This window comes from Apis mellifera, linkage group LG2, assembly GCF_003254395.2.
Source record: "Apis mellifera strain DH4 linkage group LG2, Amel_HAv3.1, whole genome shotgun sequence".
In the NCBI taxonomy this organism is placed as follows: Eukaryota; Metazoa; Arthropoda; class Insecta; order Hymenoptera; family Apidae; genus Apis; species Apis mellifera.
The window spans coordinates 13,159,116-13,179,062 of NC_037639.1; the positions used below are offsets into that span (position 1 = coordinate 13,159,116).

The 19,947-nt window shown below is 48.6% G+C and overlaps 1 protein-coding gene across 9 annotated transcripts in view; it reads right to left on the reverse strand.

Moving 5' to 3' along the window:
• LOC408670 (Down syndrome cell adhesion molecule-like protein Dscam2) overlaps positions 1-19,947 on the reverse strand; it is a 116,542-nt gene that overhangs the window by 37,012 nt on the left and 59,583 nt on the right. For 7 of the 9 annotated variants that reach the window (XM_006569017.3, XM_016910892.2, XM_006569015.3 and 4 more), the window contains exons 6-11: positions 14,554-14,671; positions 9,118-9,361; positions 8,529-8,733; positions 2,519-2,815; positions 1,843-1,953; positions 1,493-1,654 (exon numbers count right to left, since the gene is read on the reverse strand). In XM_006569017.3, coding sequence (XP_006569080.2) covers positions 1,493-1,654; positions 1,843-1,953; positions 2,519-2,815; positions 8,529-8,733; positions 9,118-9,361; positions 14,554-14,671 — 1,137 coding nt within the window. The remainder of the gene's footprint in view (positions 1-1,492; positions 1,655-1,842; positions 1,954-2,518; positions 2,816-8,528; positions 8,734-9,117; positions 9,362-14,553; positions 14,672-19,947) is intronic. The other 2 variants (XM_006569014.3, XM_006569016.3) reach the window with 1 other exon arrangement.

Sequence of the window (19,947 nt, forward strand, 5' to 3'; positions counted from 1 at the left end):
CGATTATCCATCGTTGCGGTGTCGGAGGTAAATACGGGGGGGGTAAATAGGAGGAGGACGAATAATGGTTTCTCGACGAGTCGAAAATCATGTGGGAGAGAGAGAGAGAGAGCGAGAGAGTTAATTAACTTCGGCGTTGGCACGAGGATTATCGATTCCATCGTATCACCTCCTTCGTTGACTCGGTTTGACGTTTAATCGAATTCCCATCCCTCTTCCCTATCTTCGTCTTTTTTTCCCTCTCTCTCTCTCTCTCTCTCCTCGCGAGGAAACGCGAAGAAGCAAGCAGAGAAGCGATTACTTATTCGACGGAGATCGCTTTTAAGTACTTTCTCAAAGTATACAAAATGGCGGGTGGGTTCGAAGGGAGCGCGATACGATTTCCAAGGCAGGTGCACGATTAAGAGTCGCGCCAATAAGATATTCCCCGCCCCACCGGTGAGCGGGCGGCCAAAGAAGAGAGAGAAGATCCTTTGAGAAAACTTGGGCCAAGTTTCTCGAATTTTTCTCCAACTTCTGTCGCGCTTTGGCCGGGATCATAGGTACCGTGGATAGATCGTTGGCAGCCGAGCTCTATTAAATTGCGCGCGATCCTCTCTCGAGTGTTTGCTCCGAATCGAATTTAACCCTTCGAGATCCGTTTTCCTTAAACGTTTTCCATCCCAAAATCGATAAACTGGAAGAAAGGGAAAGGAGGGAGAGAGGACAGGGGAGAAAACGGATGAGAAGATCGCGAAATATCGCGAATTTAATTCGATGGAGGGGGGCTGCGCACGAGGACGCGATTAAAGGACGATAACGGTGCAGGTTTCGGGAAGAGATAAAACTGGTTGCCCGCGGTTGTTTTACGCCATTTTGAAAATTCGCGCACGACTCGATAAACACGAAACTCGAAGCGATGATGCTTGGCCCCGCGTTAACTAATCTCGGCCAACGATGAACAATGGGGTATACGGAATACTCTGCCTCGTAATACCTAATACAGAAACATCGTGCGAAGGTAAATTTGGCGGCACGCATCAAACACGCCGGGATGTTATGCATACACGAATCGTAATTAATATGCGATTGCTATAGGGATGGAAAATTACCGTTGAAGGGAGGAGGGAAGGAGGGGCAGAACGTATCGAACAAAGGGATGATGTAACTTCGGGTATGTCACCGTTCCGATTATCAACCGATAATCGGCCTTTCGTACCTCGAATCGGTCACACGCGGTGTTCGTTCACTCCAAGATCCTCCACTTTTCGAATCTGACGCGAAGAGAGAATGGAAAAGCAAAGATACGAAAAATTTAAACGCGTTAACTTACATATATATATAAATCTTCGAGCGTCACGTGAAATCGATATATCGTTTCGTTCGAAATTATAGAAATTACATAAGCTAGACCGCGCGTGACCGATAAAGTATTCGGATATCGTGGCATCTGCTCTGCGAAAGCCTGAAAAAGAGACCGGTATCGGAAAATATTCGTGTGCAGTTTACTCACCTAGAACGCGCACTTCTACCGATCGTTGAGAGGTGAAATTATGCTTGTTCCTGGCGGTGCACGTGTACGTGCCCTGATCGGCGGCTCGTTGCACCGTATCGATGAACAGGCTGCCGTTCGCAACCCTCTGTCTCATGTTTGTGGGCAACCTTACTCCATCTGCTAACAACGTGACCGCTCAATTTCTCTCCCCTCCCGCGCGATCCAACGCGAATTTAAAATAAATTCGAGGGAACGACCCCTTCTCGATCAAAGTATCTACGATACTCTATTTTTTTTTTCTTCTTTTCTTTTTTTTTTCTTTTTTTTTTACGAAAGGGGAAGACAGAAGGGGAGAGATTGATACTCACCTTTCTCCCAAACGATCGATTCGATGGGATAACCGGCGACCGGGCATTTGATGTGAAACTGTTTCCCAGCGACCGCCGAAACCGTCGACATGGGCCTGACATATGGCAAACCTGCGATTGACAAGCAACGAAACATATATTTCTCGCTTCGAGCGAGATTTCCTCCCTCCCTCCCTCGATGTCGTCGCATCGGCACGATCCTCCGTGTTCCCAGTGTCGCGAAATTACAAGACTCGTTATTTCCCTCTTAAATCAACTCTAATATCGTCGAATCTGTCTTCGCGAAATTTCGCGATGCGAGAAATTTTCCCATTCGCACGCGGTACGGCAAGTACGGAACAAAAAAAAAAGAAAAAAGAAAAGGGAAAAAAAAATTCGTTGATAAAACAAAAGCTACGAGCCAATTTTTAATTAACAGAAATCGCCCCTCGAACGGTGGTGGTGGTTAATGACAAAGGATCCCATCGAGCCGATATTCCCGGCGATCGATTCGAGCCACGGAGAAACGGAGAGGGAAAGGAAAAACGAGAGAGAGAGAGAGATGGAACGTAATATTCCCCGGGGTTTCCAGTCAATTTCAATCGACACTGGTCGACGATTCTTCTCCTTAACAATCTTTACCCTCTCTCTCCCTCTCTCTCTCTCCACCCTCTCACCCCTCAGAGGGAGTACTCACCGTAAATATTGAGCCTCGCCGAGTGGCTCGCCTCGCCAGCGCGGCTGCTCGCGATGCACTCGTACTCGCCCCCGTCTTCGGACTTGACCGACGAGATGTTCACGTGCGATATTACGTCCCCGTACACGGTCACGTACTGGCCAATCAGGAGTCTGTCGTTTTGCGGAAGCGGAAATCCATCCAGCAGCCAGGAAATTTGCGGCGTCGGATTACCCGCCGCGCTGCATTTCAGAGAAACCGATGGACCGGTCTGCATTGTCTGTTCGATAAACCTGTAGACCAGTTGCGGCGCGATCTCTGTTAACAGACGTTACGCTGCGGATTACACGTATCTCCTCCATATCTACCGATGCGTGCTCCACCTTTTCCCCTCCTCTCCTCTCATTTTCCCTGCCTTTCTTTCTCTCTCTCTCTCTTTCTTCCGTCTCAACGATCCTCCTCCCCCTCTTCCTCGAGCTCTCGATTCCCTCCTTCGCTAATTACCACCTATTTCTGCCCCGCCGCTCCCACCGCTCCGCTAATATCCGGCTATTTATTTACGAGATAGACTTCGTGCTGCCGATCTCGCAGCGATTGCCCAACCTTCGATCGATGCTAGATTAAATTCGTGTTTGAGGGAGGAAGGGGGGAGAGTAAATACGAATCAAAATCGAAGGGATCTTTTCTTTCTTTCTTTTTTCTTTCAAATGGATATTTCGATCGGATGGAAAACCCCCAGAACGAATCTTTGATTCGTCCATTCGACGTATCTGGGTCACACAGGTTGTGCTCCTCGCGATAAAATTTATAACGTTTTTCCTGTCGCGGAAAACGGAAAGGAGATTCATCCCCTCGATACGTCGCATCCCTTCTCATTAAGTGGACCTTAATAAGCGGGTGGATTTTCCATTAAATAATTGGCCCGAAGATTAATGGGAGGCGGGGAAGGATTAAGAGGAGCGCGACTTAACGAAGAAACATTGAAAATAAGCGTGGCGCGTTCGCAGGCATATACGTTCCAGTTCCAGAAGGGGGCTCTAAATGAACGTGCCACCCCGCGTAACGAGCCCTCTCGGTAATGAATTCATGAACTTCATAAGCGCGAGCACGTCGGCCACGAAATAACAGCCGACTTTCCTACAACTTTTCGTATGCATACCTTGATTCTTGCACGCCGTGTAACAACTTTGATCCTCTCCGACGCTCTACGAGGCGTCGCGAGGAAAACATCGAGTGGGAATTTCCCGCTTCTTTTCCTTCCTTCTTTCTTTCTCTTTTTAGAATCGAACTTTGAATTCGAAACGATAAGATTCGTTCCTTTTTTTTAATTGCCGTGTTCGAACGAAAAAGAAAAGGATTCTCTTCTTGGGATAATTATTTGAAACGAAGAAATCGAAACGAAGAATCGCGTTACGGATATTTCACGGGGCTCGTTTGCCTCGTTCACGGGGAGCGATGATCTCGTCGTGGCGGAGCGTAAGAAACTTTGTAATGAAAATTCGAAATCACGGCGGTGCGAGAAGCGGCGAGAACGTGTAATTAAAAGACTGCCGGACCTAGGAAGCTATTAGTAAATTAACAATTACGTCTGTCCAATTAGTCCGCCTCGTTATTTCGCCTTCGAAGCCGGGTGCACGGCCAACTTTGCGTCCTTGGAGGGCGCGGAATAATCTTTAAAAGCGTCCTGTTTCGAGGTTGCCTGTTTACCAACGTGGCTCGAAACGGACGTCCGAGAGAGTGGAAAAGAGAGAAAAATCATCTTGTTAATCTATTTTCCTTTCTTTTCTCTCGCCCTTCTTCGTAATTCCTCGTGAAATTATGCGAATTTAACGAGACGAATCAACGAGACGAATTTCGAGTGATTTTTTCGAGAATGAAAAAGAAAAGAAAATATTTCTGAAAACTTCTCGTTCCAGTTTAACAGTTTAATCCAACGAACCGAGGTCCCCCGCCCCGTTATAATACGAGACAGTTTCGCGGAGGAAAAGCGGCGGCTCAGCGAACGAGGTTGATGTTAATGAAACGTTAACAGGGTAGACCGCTTGTTTATCGTTCGCCTGGAAAGAAAACGAGAATCGCCGTGTAAATAATAGCCGAGGCTGTCGTCAAATATAACCAGTACTCGCGAGCGTGCCTCTTAGCCGGAGGGGGGAGGTGATTGCAATTTAAATTAAAAATCTGCGGAGGCCGACGCGCCTCGTAGAGAAATTTCATTCTCCTCCCCCTCCCCTTTCCTTTTCCGTGAAGGGAAAAAACATTGTACATCGTTCAGCTTTTTCTTTATCCAACCGTAACCAACCAATTTCTTATTATTATTATTATTATTATTACCCGATCCAATCTTTCCTCGAACTGAACTCTTATTTCCTCCATTCCTCGTTAACCGAATTTCGTAATCGACGTTCGTTTCGAATACACATTTCCGAAATCCAATTGGCTCGAGGCATATCGGCGATAAATACCCGATGGATGGTCGCACGTGCGATGTCAATAATCCAAAAAAAAAAAAAAAAAAAATAGATATCACGAATATACACATATACACATCGTGTATAGTATATAGGATAGGTGCACAGGTGAATTCACGATAACTGGTATAATATTTGGGCCGAAACTTGTCCTTTCGATACGCATCGAAAGGCAATTGGAAATACGGTTCCTGATACGCGAATTTTCCCCTAAAGTTGAACGACACGTTTAATAGAAGGGGAACGACATTCGCGCTTCTCGAGACTACTCGCGGTATAACTACCAACACGATCCTCTCGCTCTCGAAACCCCATTTTCCACGTAGGCATCCCGTTCCCTCTCGCCTTGGTGACGCGCGCCGCCTTCTTCCCTGACGTATCTATGACGCATAATAAATAGACGCAGGCAGGTGGCGCAGGATGGAGCTCGGGATCGTGCTCGGCCGGCATGCAAAGCATCGGCAAAACCGCAGGAATCTCGTTAGCGTATGCAAATCCAGGCTGGCGGTACTAACTATCCCATCGTGCTGCGGGCAATCCCCACCTAATGTACACTGTAGCGCCCTGCAGCTTAGAAATCATGCGACCGAGAAGAATTCTAACGGCGGGGTGGCTAATGGCCACCGCGTCGAATTCGAATCGAATCGTGGAAAATCGACTCGATTCGAATACTTCGATCGGGGATAATCGAAAGAATATTTTCTCCAATCTGAGAAATTTTACATTATATATATATCTCTCTCTCTCTTTTTTCTTTTTTCGTCGAGTCGAATTTCTCGGATTTTTTCAATCATCGATGATGTATAAACTTGCGGTGGAAGGAAAGAAAAAGAAGAAATCGTAGCCACGTTTAAGGCTAATGAAAAGTCGCTTAAACGGTGTAACCGGACGGTTGCGGCATGTTATTGCGGCCAGATGCAATTGCGAGCGAGCCGTTCAAAGGTTGAATCCATTACCGTTGTTTGCTCCTGTTCTTGTTTCTATAGCGGGCCGCCACCAAGAGCAGTGCTCCCCCCCACGCTTCCCCTTCGCCTCTTCAATTACCCCCACGCCGGGGATTGAGCGGCAGTTGCGAAGGGGGAAAGAATAGTTTCGCCTCTCCTCGATACTTCCCCTCTCGTCCAGGCTTGATTGTCGGATCGAGGGTGAAAGAAAGCCGGCGCCATTGTATCGTTCGGCCACCGACGTCAATCACCGCCGACGTTTCTTTCGCCCGTGGGAAAGAAAATTTCAAGTTTCAACGATGGGATCCAAGTTGCCGGCGCGGCTAATGGCGGGGAAAGTACGCGGCAAGTTTCATCGCCACGGATACAGATCGTTCGAGGAAATCTTTGGAGGAATGAACTGACGTCTTCGAACGAAAAACAGAAAAAAAAAGAGAGAGAGAAACAGGAAAAAGCACATTAAACTCCTTCCTTCCAACGAAAGGAGAAAGGAACAATTCGATCGACAGTCGAAAGATGAACTTTCTAAAATTCAAAACGAAACGAAACGTGGTTTGTTTCCACGTATCGTTGTAAAAAAAAAAAAGAGAAGAGAGAAAGAAAGGAAAAAAAGAAGAGGAGAAAAAATGCAGGCGCCGTGAATTGGCTTGATTGTGTTTCCCGGGATATTCGAGTATCGCGTGGTTCTCGATAGTGTATTAATGCGGCACGTTGGGGCGGAGAACGGGTGAACAGCGGTGGACAGCAAACGAGGCCATTTTCGCGCAAAAATAGCGCGTGATGCCCGCGGCAGTGTGGCGCGGCGCGATGGAAAATACGTTACGGGGGGAGTTTCGGTCGGTGGGACGACGATAGCCGCGAAAATGGGGGTGAAACGAGGCCTCGATGGTCGCTCGGTCGGCCGGAGGAAGCTTTGCCGGGCGCGAAATCGCTCCACGGACACTTTATTCCCTGTAACCGTGCCCGGGGCCGGCCGAAAGGCAATCTGCCACGGTAAAAGTGTTTTAATTGAAATCTTCGGAACCGTAACCCCGATCGCGGAGGGGACGAGGGGGCTCGATGCCCCGTTTTAATGGAAAAAGCATTCGCGGCCCGGCCTCTCGATACCGAAATATGACCGGTATCGATATCGGAGGGGGAGGAAAAAAAAAAAAAAAAAAAAAAAAAGAAAAAAGAACAAGAGTTGCGGGAAACGGTGGCGCGTTCGTTGGCGGCTGTTTTACATCGAAACGACGAAACGGGGGGCGGGGGGTCGCGCTTCACAACAACGGCAAAGCGTCTCGCGACGAGAGAGCGAGACGCGGAGCCTAGACGGCCACGACGACGACGGTCGATCGCAATCGTTTGACACACTTTATCGTGCCGGCATCGGATGAGAGGAGAAGAAAAGGTCTTTTTTTTTTTTTTTTTTTTTTAGTAGGACGACGAGCGAAAAGTACTTTAACGTTTTAACGTCGCCTCGACGACGAAGCTTTGAATCGCGTATTCGTTGCTCTGGTTCCACGCTTTCCGCGTTAAGTTGACGTTTCTATCGTATACATACGTGTATGTATATGTATGTATACGAACAGTAATCCGAACGATCGGAATGGAAATCGCCTTAAGGATCGAGCATTAGCTACCGGTACGTGACTATCGAGATTCGATAATTAAAAGCGTGGAGGAAGGATGGGAAGCGGGATGGGTGCGATTAACGGGCGAGCAAACATCGGTCTCCGTGGCGAGGCATGGATCGGGAAAACGATGTGGCCGTTTTCGCGCAAAAATGGCACGTACTTCGCCGGAGGAAAGCCAGGAGGGGGAAGGGATGGGGTGATGGAAAACGCGTTACGATGGAGTGGCACGCAAACCCGGAATGGATCGTATGGGGGGGAAGAGTTCCACTGCATTAACCATCGGCAACCTATCACCGCGGAACCATTCGCTCGACAAACAAGCCCTCCCCCCTCTTCCCTTCTTCCCTAACCCCTTATGGATACGCTCTCTTTCCGATTCGGTCTTTCAAACAAATCTCCCTCCCTCCGTTGGACCGAGTTCCAAGATATTCCCGGAATCAACTCGATGGATGGATTTTTCGAAAGAAAAAAGGATCCCTCAAGAAGGAGAGATCTCTGCCTGGCCCACGCCGCATGTCCGGGATAAAATGCAAATTCCTCGCTTTCACAATTTAACGAGCGGTCGAGTTTTAATAGCGCGGGCGAAGACTTTGGAGCGGAGCAATTGAAAACTGTGCGACGCGATGTCATTAGATGGCACGTCGGAGTGCCTTAAACGTTTCATTTCGCGGAACGTTCGTTAAGCTGTTTCTGTTCCAACGAGGGAAAGGTGGGAGGGGGCTGGATAGGTGGAGGGACGAGGGTTGCTTAAAATCGTTTAAACGGTATAATGGATATTACTGGAAGGTTGGGAAGGACAGGCCGAGCTTTTCTCCGTAAAGAAAAAGACGATGGCGCGCAAGAATTAAACGGGTAATCTCGAATATATATGTATATCCCCCGTTTCGAACGAAATCTTTCCTCGAAACGATTCTTTCGCTCGGCCAGACTATTTCCTTCCTTCTCTCCATTTTCTCGGCGCGCGCAACGTGACGGTAAAAACGGTAAGCAAACAAAGACTCACCGCCCAGCCGCAATTCCGCGATTCCTTGAGCCATTTCATACTCGTTCCTCACAAAGCACTGGTACATGCCGCGATCCTCTCTTGCGACCGACATCACGGAAATACGTTCCCTGGAAACCGCCCTTATGCGAGCGCCCGTTCTCAATGGCTGGCCGTCCTTCAGCCAGTACAACGCCGCCTGCGGAAATCCACTTGCGCTGCACGTCTGAAAAGCAGTTTAGAGAAAAAGGGGCTTGATGAGAACGGTCCCCGTGTCCGCCAATCTCACGCGTTTCCTTCCCCTTTTCCTTCCCCTCGAACACGAGATTGCCACGAGCGTGGGAAAAAACGGCATCCTCCCTAAAAATCGAATTATCCCCGAACGTGGACCGCGGCGGATCGCTCGAATGCGGACGAACAATTTACCGAATCAACCTCGTCGAGATTCGAGTCTACGTGCGTGCATTTATATCTTCTTCCGTTCTCTTCAATTCGTTTTAGTTACAAGTTATTGTTGGAAGGGACAACAAACGTTCGAAACGTTTACGTTTTTCACGATAAACGGGGATAAATAGGGAGGAAGGGGGAGGAAATGGAAATCGTCGATTACCAAATGAGCGGCTTTCCCGAGATCAACGGTCTGGATCGATGGTTGGACGTGCACGTTTAATGGCGCAGACACGGTTAACCTCACTTCCATAGACTCGCTGCCCTCGGAATTACTAGCGGTGCACATGTACGATCCACCGTCGCTCTCCTGGACGCCTTGTATGATCAACGAACCGTCTCGCACCACGTAATGCCCGGACGAATCCTCGACCGGCTCCTCCCTCTGGTTCCTATTGTAGTACCACCTGCGGCAGAACAACCACATGAGAAGAATATCGTATCCAGCCTGGATTTTCCCCAGTATCGAAACTTTTCGTTGGAGGGGAGGGCTTTCCGTCTCGAGATTCGCGATAAAAGGGAACGATGCACGGGTTTCGTGTCGTGGATCGTAAAGAAATCGTGTCGTCCCGCCACCGATATCATCTATCTAAAATTTTATCTTACAATTTTGCCAACCGACGATCGACTAAATTTCCACGAAAGTTGGAACGCGGAGATATCGTTTATTTATAGAAATATCCATATCCGTTTCCCCCGAATTGAATTAAATTTCATTTCGACGAATCCTCGCGAAGGGAGGAGAGTCGATAATGAAAGGGGGGAGAAGGGAAACAACGAGCGGCACGCACGTCGGAAGATTCCGTCTCACGGAGATATACCACTGTCGACTCGAGCGTACGCTCGCTTCACTGACTGGCCGGACTCGATGAATCGTAACGCTCCATCGTTGCAGTCAACCGTCCAACCATCCGACCAACCATCCAACCGTCCAACCAACCAGCCAGCCAGCCAGCCAACCAACCCATCCGCCTCGCTACGATACAGCGTTACATTACGTTCGATCGTTGCTCAAGATTCAGCCCGCTGTGGCGAGGGAAAAATAACAGCGCAGAACCGGAGCGAGAAACGCTGGCATCGGACGGAGGCCGATATCGCCGCTCTCTGCTATCCGACCGAGCCTTTCCATTCCAACTCTCTCCGGTGTATCTCTCCAGTGCACTCGCCGACCACAAAATAACAACTGTTTCATTGGGAACACTGAATACACACAACGCACGGCCGTGAATTGTGCACACGTTCGCCTCCCCTCTTTCTCGTTTTCCTTCCTCTCCTTTTCTCTTCCCTCCCTCTCCCCCTCTTTGCGCGCGTCTACGCGCGTTTTCGCAGCAAAACCCGCGCCTCGGCGTACTGGCACGTTTTCAAAACGGTCGAACAAGCGGATGGATAAACTGCGGTTCTGTATCCGCAGTCGGATACGGACGGGGATCGTTGGATACAGGCGGATCTTTAAATAAAGGGGATGAACGGAGAGGCGTTGGTTTTCCCCTTTCGAGGGGAGGAGCGGACGCGAATTCCCGAAAATGGTGAAAAGCGTGGGTTCCCCGTAGACGCGGGTGGATAATCGAATCGATGTTCGGCGGGCACGCGCGACCTTTGACCTCGCCAACGCTCGAAACACCGAGCGAATTCGATCTTCTCGGGGGGAGGATCTGGCGACTATACCGTATTTATACCCGCTTCTAAAATTAACCGCCGTTATTAATACGGGCCCCCGTGGCGACATTTCAGAGACGATTGCTCGCAGCGACGTGCAAAACGAAGGAAAACATTTGCGTTACGTTGAAACGCGCGCGAACGGGTGCGTCAATATTTACCGAGCCGAGCTTGGAAAATAAAGTTTTCGTCGCGGTCGCTATTGATTTTGTTCCCTTAAGCGGCCGCGATTCGACCATTTGCCTTCGCGTTACCCCGATAAATATTATTCTTGGAAACTTACTTTTGCACCGCCTCGTCCCTTATCTTTCGCTAGGAGGTGGGAGGGGGGGGGAGGATCGCGACCTGGCCAGAAACCTCGCAAAATCGAAGATCGCCAGGTCCGAGGAACGTTGGTTGGGGAAACGTGGCAAAGTTGGGAATCTGGGCCGCGGGAATCTCTCGCCAGGACGAATATTTTCCAGCCTATCCAATCTCGGTGCTAAGGTAACGTCCCTCGGGGACGTAGCGGTATCCTAGCAGTATATACCCCGGGTCCAAAAATGATCTTCCACCCTCTCCTTCTCTCGCTCCTCCCAGCTCTATCCTCCTCGGCCGGTGATTGACCTCCCTCTGTCCTTCTCCCGTGCACGCGCGTGTGTACGTGCAAGGTTCGGAAAAGCGGAGGGAATGTCGGTGGGCTCGCGGGAGTACGAGCGCGGGATAAGGCAAGAGGCGCGGAAGGACGCCGATGAGGTTGAAGAGTCGTCGGACTCTGGTAGTCTGGGGGAGGAGGAGGAAAGAGGAGGAAACGGTCGTCGACGAGAGGAGTATACCTATAGATAATCGAATTTACGGAGGGAAATTGGCGGAGGGAAGGAAAGATGGGCGGTGGTGGTAGGGATGGAAGCTAGGACCACGCTCCCTCTTTCGCCTCTATCCGTCTCCCTCCCATCCTTTTGCTTATCCTTTGCCGCCATCCTCTCTCTTCGTTTCTCTCTCTTATCCCCCCACGGCTGCCGCCTCTCTCTCCTCCGTCAAGCCAGTCAACCGAACGGAAGAGGCGGTGGGACAGAGGACGAAGATCGAGGCGAGAGAAGGAGACGACGAACACAAGCACGGAATACTCGGTGACGTCGACGTACACGTAAATGCGGAATATTTGATGGGCTGTCAGAAGCAGTCTCTGTAATCAGCGGTCGGTTTGTTTGCGCTACCCACACCACAACGCTCCTCGCGTCTGTGTACCTTGGAGCGGCTCCTCACCTTGCCGCATCCCCGACATCCGTGCACGCGCACACACCGCGCACACACGGTCACGCGTGTGCGCGCCTCGTATCGCGTCCTGCCTCGCGCGTCCCGTCTCCTCCCCCCTCTTATCCTTTCTCCCGCTAATCGATTATTATCCACGGATGGAGAAATTCCTTGGAAGGCGACGATGCACCGACGGCGTTCGTCGTCGAAGTATCGATCAACGGGGGTCAATGGGGGATTGATTACTCCAATGTCGAACATCTGGGAGGAGGAAACTGCTAATAAACCGATATCTCGTTGTTTGTACCTTCCGCCGTGCGAATTTGCATACCCGCCCTGACAATGCCTGTGTATCGCTGTTGTAACGATCAAGGTTGCGTATGCGATCTGCGAATTTTGGAGTTTTGGATCTCTGAGATAATACGATCTTGGAACGGTACGAGACGCGAGAAATTTCCATTACGAGAGATGGAGAGGAAAAGGACATGGCTCGTTTCACGTTTAATAATCTTGTCGAGGTTGAAGTATGAAAGGAGATATATGAAACCGCTGAAGAGATCGTTTTTTTTCTCTTCTTTCCTTTCGTTTCGAGCGGGATCGAATAATAAATACATTAATACGCGATTCCTTTGTCTTTTCCACCCCTTTCCGCCTTATTTCTATCCTTTTCCCATCCGTTCGAATCCGCATGGGAAACGGAACGATCAACGAAAAGAAAATTCATCGAGGCTCTCCTTTCCTTTTTTCGCTTTCCCTTTGTGCCTGATTCCACGGCTCTGTTATACCCGTGGTTTCGTTTCTTATATACACTCGAGTTTATTGGATTGGTCGCGATGTATCGAGGAGAGAAAAAGAGAGAGAGGAGTCCGAGTTTTCCAGATTCAGAGTTCATAACTCGTGAAGTACCGCCTAAGGAAAGATCGAATCTTCATCGATATCGGCCGAGTAACCGAATAAACGATTCCATTTTTATCCAGTTTCGCGCCTGTTTCTTCTCAATTTAATTTAAATCTGTTGTACCACTGCAAAAGATCGTTCAATCTGTGCTTCCCTAATTCCAACTCCTTCAAAGACGATCAAACTTTCTTTCTACTCTCTCTCTTTTCTCTCTTTTCATCTCTTTTTTTTCGGGGCGCGATACCACCCCGTTAACGAAGAACGCGTGTCTCTCACCTTTTCGCTAAATGGAAATGAACTTTCGCGGCCGAAATAACACACGTTTCATGTTCGAAATTAGCATTAATGTAAGAGAAACACGAGGCTCTCTCGCCTCGTTTCCTTCCACGTCGTTATTATTATCATTCGCGTCACCCTCTTCAAACGAAATCGTGAAAATCTTGAAACGCGTTTTGTGACGAAACAACGGCGCCTATAGTTTTCCTCCTCGTTGAATCGACCAACCAGTCTTTCCATTTCGAAAGGCGCGTACTCTTCTCGAAATAAACGTTTCTTCTTCGTTCAAAAATGCAGAGAACGCGCGGATCTCGGCGCGGAAATTGAAATTTTTACGCTTCGATAACGAGCTGGCCGGCAACCGGCGGAAACAGAATTACGAATCGTCAATTTATTTAAAGGAAATTTTAACGGAAGAGGTGGGGTCGCACGACGCGACCGGATGTCTTATTAATCCAGAAAGAGCCATCTTCAATTTAGCGTCTGGTGTTGCGCTGCCTGGTGTGACGCGGTGGCAAGCCTCGACCACGGCGAAAAGTAAATGGTCGTTTACCGGTTAATTGCGCGGCGGAACATCCGTTTACCCGAGGGAGGGAACGGAACAGAGAAAGCAATTTGAAACGAGACGAGCGAGAGGGGATGGGTCGTCGTGTCGCGATATTTAAACCTTTTCTCGCGAACCTTACCCTCTCGAGAGGAGGCGAGTGGACGACCGCACGCGCGCCAACCTGGAGCGAAATATTTTTCAACGGAGGGGAAAAGCCTCCTCCTCCTCCTCCTCTCTATCCAGCCGCCGAGCCAATTAAACTTCTCCGATACCCCACCCACCCCTGCCTCGTTGTATCGGGAAACTGTTTGCCACGTAAGTGAATCGTACTCGAGTATACCGTTCCGCGAAAGTCGGCAATTACGGAACACATCGGGTCTCGGGCCGGGAAATCCTTTTGTTGCCCCGTCGAACGGGCGCGTATTCATTCCCTCAAAGCTTTGCCTCTCCTTTCTCCAACGCGTCTCCGTTTCGAATTCGATGCGAATCGGCGTTCCGATTCTAATCATCGCCGCAAAAATCTCTTCCTTTTCCCCCCGGAGGCGAGGCGAACACACTTTCCATTTCCGCGGGAAAGAAAGAAAAAATTGTCCAAGAAAGAATTAAACGAGACTTTCGACGAAAGGGATCAATAACTCGTTTCGATAAAAGGGTCTCTATCTCGTAATCGAGATAAGTGAAACAACGAGATGCAAGGAGAAAGCGAAGCAGACCGTCTCCCTCTGGAACAGACGGATTCAGAATACCGAAACCGGGTCGGATAAACGATCCGGGGGATCGATTTTCGCGCGTCGAGAGAGAATCTCGCGCGAAAATCCGGGGGATCAGGAGTCGGTGGTCGCCGCCACCCCCGTTCGGAGAAGTTTCCCCATTCGTGGATTCGGTGGGGGAGGCGGAACTTTACGAGGGAACCGCGATGGGAAAACGCAAAAAAGAGCAACGAATTCGTACGTTCAGGATATATATATATCCTGTTGGTGACGTTCTTACCTGTTCGTGGGGGTTGGATTCCCGTACGCGACGCACGGTATCACAACGGTGTCTTTCAGCCGGGCGGACATATAAACCACCTTCTCGTTTATCATCGGCGGCATGGTGCTGCGTATCTCTGCGAAAAAAAAACGGATAAATCCTGTAATGATAGCGAGGATGGAAACGACACGTGAAACGATCGAGAAATATATATGCATACACATATATATCTATTCCAACGATCGAGAGGACGAGCCAGCCTCGTGAAAAGATAAAATTCCCAACGAAATTCTCGTGAAATTTCTCCGTAAAGGGTGGTGATAATTTCTCGCGAATATCCTCCCCTGGAACAAAGCCTCTTCCTTCGACTCCTTCGTCCTACGCACGGAGGGGGGGGGTCACAAGTTGGATCCAAGTTTTTCCCCGCGACGAGCGCGGGAAATATATTCCTAAAGCCGGGGAGAGGAGGGGAGGAAACGTGAAGGGAGGAGGATGGCGCTGATGCTGCGAACAGAAGGACCAAGGAGGTCGAGTTTAATAAAACGAATAGAGAGGGAGGAGAGGGGGTTGGGATTAAAAGCCAACCGCTGTATATTACGAAATGAAATTCTCTTTAACGACGATCGTTACGTATCGTTCTTTCCCTCTCTCTCTCTCTCTCTCTTTCTTCTCGTCCCGAGGGTGGAGGAGCGTGGAAAATACGATACGTGGAAAATAAGGTGGAAAAAGCGGGGAGAGGAAAGTATTGGATTACATTGTTTGGAAAATTGATAGTGACAATATCGGTGAAGATTTAACAAAAGGGAGGGAAGGAAACGACGGTGGAAATACATCCTGCGCGGGATCGTCCGGGCGGATCTTCTTCCTCGAAGCGTGCGCGTACACGTACGTAACACACGACGAAACGGTGGGTTAGTTCGTGGCAAGGAAAGAGCCCTCTTCCCTCCTCTCTTACTGTGCTTCTCCTCCTCCTTCTCCTCCCCCAGGACGAGTTCATGTAAGTTTGTTCCATGATATACGGGAAATGTTTTCCACGGCGTATCATAAATAGCCGTCGGCTGAAAAAGGAACGCGGGAACAAAGCCTTCTTCGTGGTGAGGCATAAAGAAGGGGAGGGGGGAGGCTGGGAAGAAAAATGAGAGGATGAAGGGAAGGGAGAGGAGGAGAAAAAGTGAGGGAGGAGGAAAGGAACGCGTCAAGGCAACGTTTAATGGGGAATTATGGTCGGAGATAGCGGAGCCGCGTACCGTAAAGGGACAGATAACCCACCACGGTGTTACGTATCTCGTCGCTGCACGCCGAGAATTTCGAATCGTACGCCATTAAGGAAGCGGATCCATCCATCCATCCATCGTTGGCGGCGAAAACGAAGGAATCGATGATATATTTATCATCCGACGTGTCGATGGAAATGCCAATTAACCCACTCGCTCCATTAAGATTTCATTAACGGATGTTGGCGTAATTAGCGATGCGGTAAAGTCGGGCAAACGACATCGATAATAATGCGGTAATGAATATTACAACAAAACGGAGATAGTGTGTTTGCGACGAAAACGAGGGGCCGGTGTAATTAAAGCGGAACGTTTTTCGCGGATCGAAATCGCGCCATTAACCCTCCTCCTCCTCCTCTGTTTCTCCCTCGAAACCCGATCTACCCACATGTTTCGCAGCTTTTACACGAGCGGCATCGATCCACGCGCGATAACTGGCCCACCGTTTTTCGCGATTCGCCCGCCACGAATTAACTGGCCGCGCGTTTGTCGTTGCATTAGCGATATCCACGGATGGAGAGAAGATATTGGCGCGACGAACGAAAGGGGTCTTGTCAAATAAAAGGGGTTTAGATTCTTATCTCGCGCGATTAAAAGCCCGTAACGGCCCGATTTCAATGGGATTATTTCGCTGTATATACGCGCGTATATACGCCGCGTTTATTTGAAAATTTCCCAGCTGTAGAGAAGGATAATTCTGAAAAGTTTGCTCGTTAACCCGGAAAAATGGAGTATCTCTCGAGTTTTCGATGTTAATTTACCACCGTGTTCGGGTGAACAGGGGTGGAGGGGATCCGCCGCGATGGACGACGACTATGGACGATTGTCCGGGAATATGCAAACGATCGAGGCACACCCTGCAACTTCATTATTAAGTTGGTAAGTACGTAAGCGCGCTTAGCATAAATTTCTATCCAAACCCGGCCAACTTGTTGTATCATGATGGAACGTGTACCCGCCAAAGAATCGAGCAGCTGCTCCTTTTTTTTTTTCTCTCTCGCCAAACTTCAAAAGCGAATCATCACGGGAAAAATTTAATCGACTTCGTTCAAAGGAAAAATTTCCATTCTCTCGATTCATTGACGAGAGATTTCGAGGAGTAAGACGCGACATTTGTATAAAACGGACGAGGAGTCGAGGAAGAAGTGGAAGAACGTTCGAGAAATTAACGCGCTCCCGCCAGAAGCGAGGGAGACGCCTCGACGATCACAGCGAGGATCCGCTCGTTGATACTCTTAGAAAAATTACAGCCTGTTAATAAAGTTTCGCTCGAGTTAATAAAAATTCGTCTCGAGTAATTTTGAACTCGAATTTCGTCCGTTTACGCACAATGATTACAGCGAAACACTGGACGGAGCAACTAAAAGCGACGATAAAATCTCTTTTTCCACTCGTTTTTATCTCTTCCTATATTATACACACCCCTCCTCTCCTCCCCGTCTTCTCTCCTCCCCGATAATCCAAATTGTTCTTCGTTCCCGATTCCCGGTATACAAAATAAAAAAAGAAAGAACCATAAATTATTCCAATCGAATCGCTTCGTTATTATTATTATTTTCCATAAATTAAACCATTTACCCGTTTCGAAAAGCAAAAATACAACGTGCAAAGCGCATAGAGCGCTTGTACACGTTGCACATAAAGCGTGTATAGAGGGAACAGGTCGCGAGGAGAGTTAAACGAGGAACCGATTGTTGTAAACAAATCTTGCACAACGCAAGGGCAACAATTACGCGATACTCGCGCTTCTGCGTTCCCGGTGCAACCAGTGCACGGGCTAATAATAATTTGCAATCCGGTTATAGGTAATCATCGTTTACACAGCGTACGGGCGAAACGTGTGTTTATTTAGAAATTCTAAACAATTGTTACGCGGGAATTTTCCATTTCTATCCGGCCAGTTTCCCGGATCCCGCCAGGTAAACATCACCCAGTTTCGGGATATATCTCGTGGGGACGTTCGTCGATCGCGATAAACGATCGCCTACGACCCTCTCCCGCTTCCATTAAAGCGGAATCTCCGCAGAGATGCACGATTCGCAAATAAACCCGGCGGCCATCGATTCGCCGCTCTGTTCCGAATTTTCGTCTATGAACGTGTAACGTTAAATACCATTCCCCCTCTCTGTGAACGTGGCCTTTGGAAACAGGTTTCTTTTATACCCGATCCGATGTTCTCTCTCACGTTCCGCCATTCAGGGAGAAACATAGAGATTGTTACCACTTCGATGTAGCAGTACGTATATACGTATCGTAGTCTCGGTTAAACATCCTTTTGGCGCGATGCTGCGCGAGCGTAGGATCGAGTTTATATAGCGAATACATTCCATAAATCGTGAATCTTGCGTTCGCCAACATTTCTCATCGCATTTTTTAAACGCGCCCCGCTGTTTTATCATCCCCGAATATTTTTCAAATAATCGCATAACTTTGATTAAACATAAATAACAATTTTGGTACGAGGGATGGAAAAAAATAATAATGAAACGTGACTCGTTTATCCGACCAAATCGCTTATAGCGAACCCAATTTTCACCGAACTTTCGTTTACCTTCGCCTTGATTACGAGAGTCTGGCAGCGTATCCATAGCTCGCGATTAAACCGGCGGTGTATTAATTATTCCCCGTCAGCCTGCGCAGACTTATCGACTGAATGACAGGTCGATATATATATATACACATAGGGAGCCAACGATCGAGAAACGATGGAAGAGAGAGAGAGAGTGAAAGGGAAGCTTCTGCAGGGAGTAAAGGAAGAAACAGAGAAAAACCGCGAAGAAGGGTGTGCGTACAGGAAACGAAGGATGAATTATGATACATGGAGGATCGGTAAGAGGAAAAGCGGTAACGAAGAATGTCTTGCTCCTTTCTTCTTCTTTTTATTCTTCTTTATTCCTCCTCCTCCTCTTCTTCTCGTATACGAAGCCACGAAGCTTGAACGCGAATCTGGAGGGTTAGGCGAGGCATGTGAAGAGAAGCATCATTAGTTAGCCCGGCTCGAGTGGAGATTTCTCCTCCCCCTTCCCGCTTCTTCTTCTTCTCCTCCTTCTCCGCTTTCGCCTCCTTCTTTCGCCTTTTCCTCTCGTTCGTTCGCGGTGCTCGTGGCCGGGCCACGGAACCAAAGCACACGTTACTCGGCTCGCCTCGGTAACAAGCGATGCCAGAGACTCGAGGAAACCTTTTCAGACTCCGCTCTCGATCGCGGCCGCGCAGCCCCTGCCAATTACGCCTGGGCTAAGAGAATTTTTCCTTTGATCGGGCCTCGATCATCCGATGGCTCATTAACCCCTTCGACGGCGCGACGACAAGTCGAGGGATGCCGTGGAAATTTATGGATTTTGCGAATCCGACGAGGGGACATTTTTTTTTTCCTTTTTTTTCTTTACGCTGATCGTTAAACGTGCACCAAATTAACGAGCGATCGTTTCAATTTTATCATAAAATTCGTATTGAAATTCGTTTATATCGCGATTAGGAGACGTTATTCGTCGAAACGAATGATCCTTTCAATTTTCCTTTTCATCTATTCCGTTTAAAGGAACAATCTTCGACGTTATTGATTATTGGCGGTGATCGACGCGTTTAAATAAGGCGTTTAATTGGATCCCGGCCTCAATTTCGGCGTTCAACCTCTTTTTTCACGCGCGCGTCCCACTTCCGCGTCTTCCACGTCGATGAGATCGAATCGAAAGATCGACGACGAGTTTATCGCGGATTCGTAATGTTTGCGCAACAGAGACACGCGTTTCGAAGCTTGAAATCCGAGAATAATAGAAAACCCGAGCTATTTATCCCCTCGATTTATCCACGGGGCGAGAAGAAGAAGGATCGTTTGAATATTCAAAAAAGAAGCCGAAAAATTCCCTCGATTATTTTTCTGTCAGCCTCTTTCCTCAACACATTGTTTTCCCAACGATAATCGCGAAGCCAACGTTTAATCGGAGTCGGGCGAGAGAGTCCTCCGCTGGGGTCATCGGCGAAGCCGAGTTCAATTTTCCTCCTCGCGTACGAGAGAAAAAAGAAAAAAAGAAAAGAAAAAAGGTCGAGAGAATGTCCTGCAGCGGTTAGCGTCCCGTTTTTCTTGCCCGCCTTGCCCCACTTTGTTATTGAAAAAAAATTTAATAACCACGGCTACCCG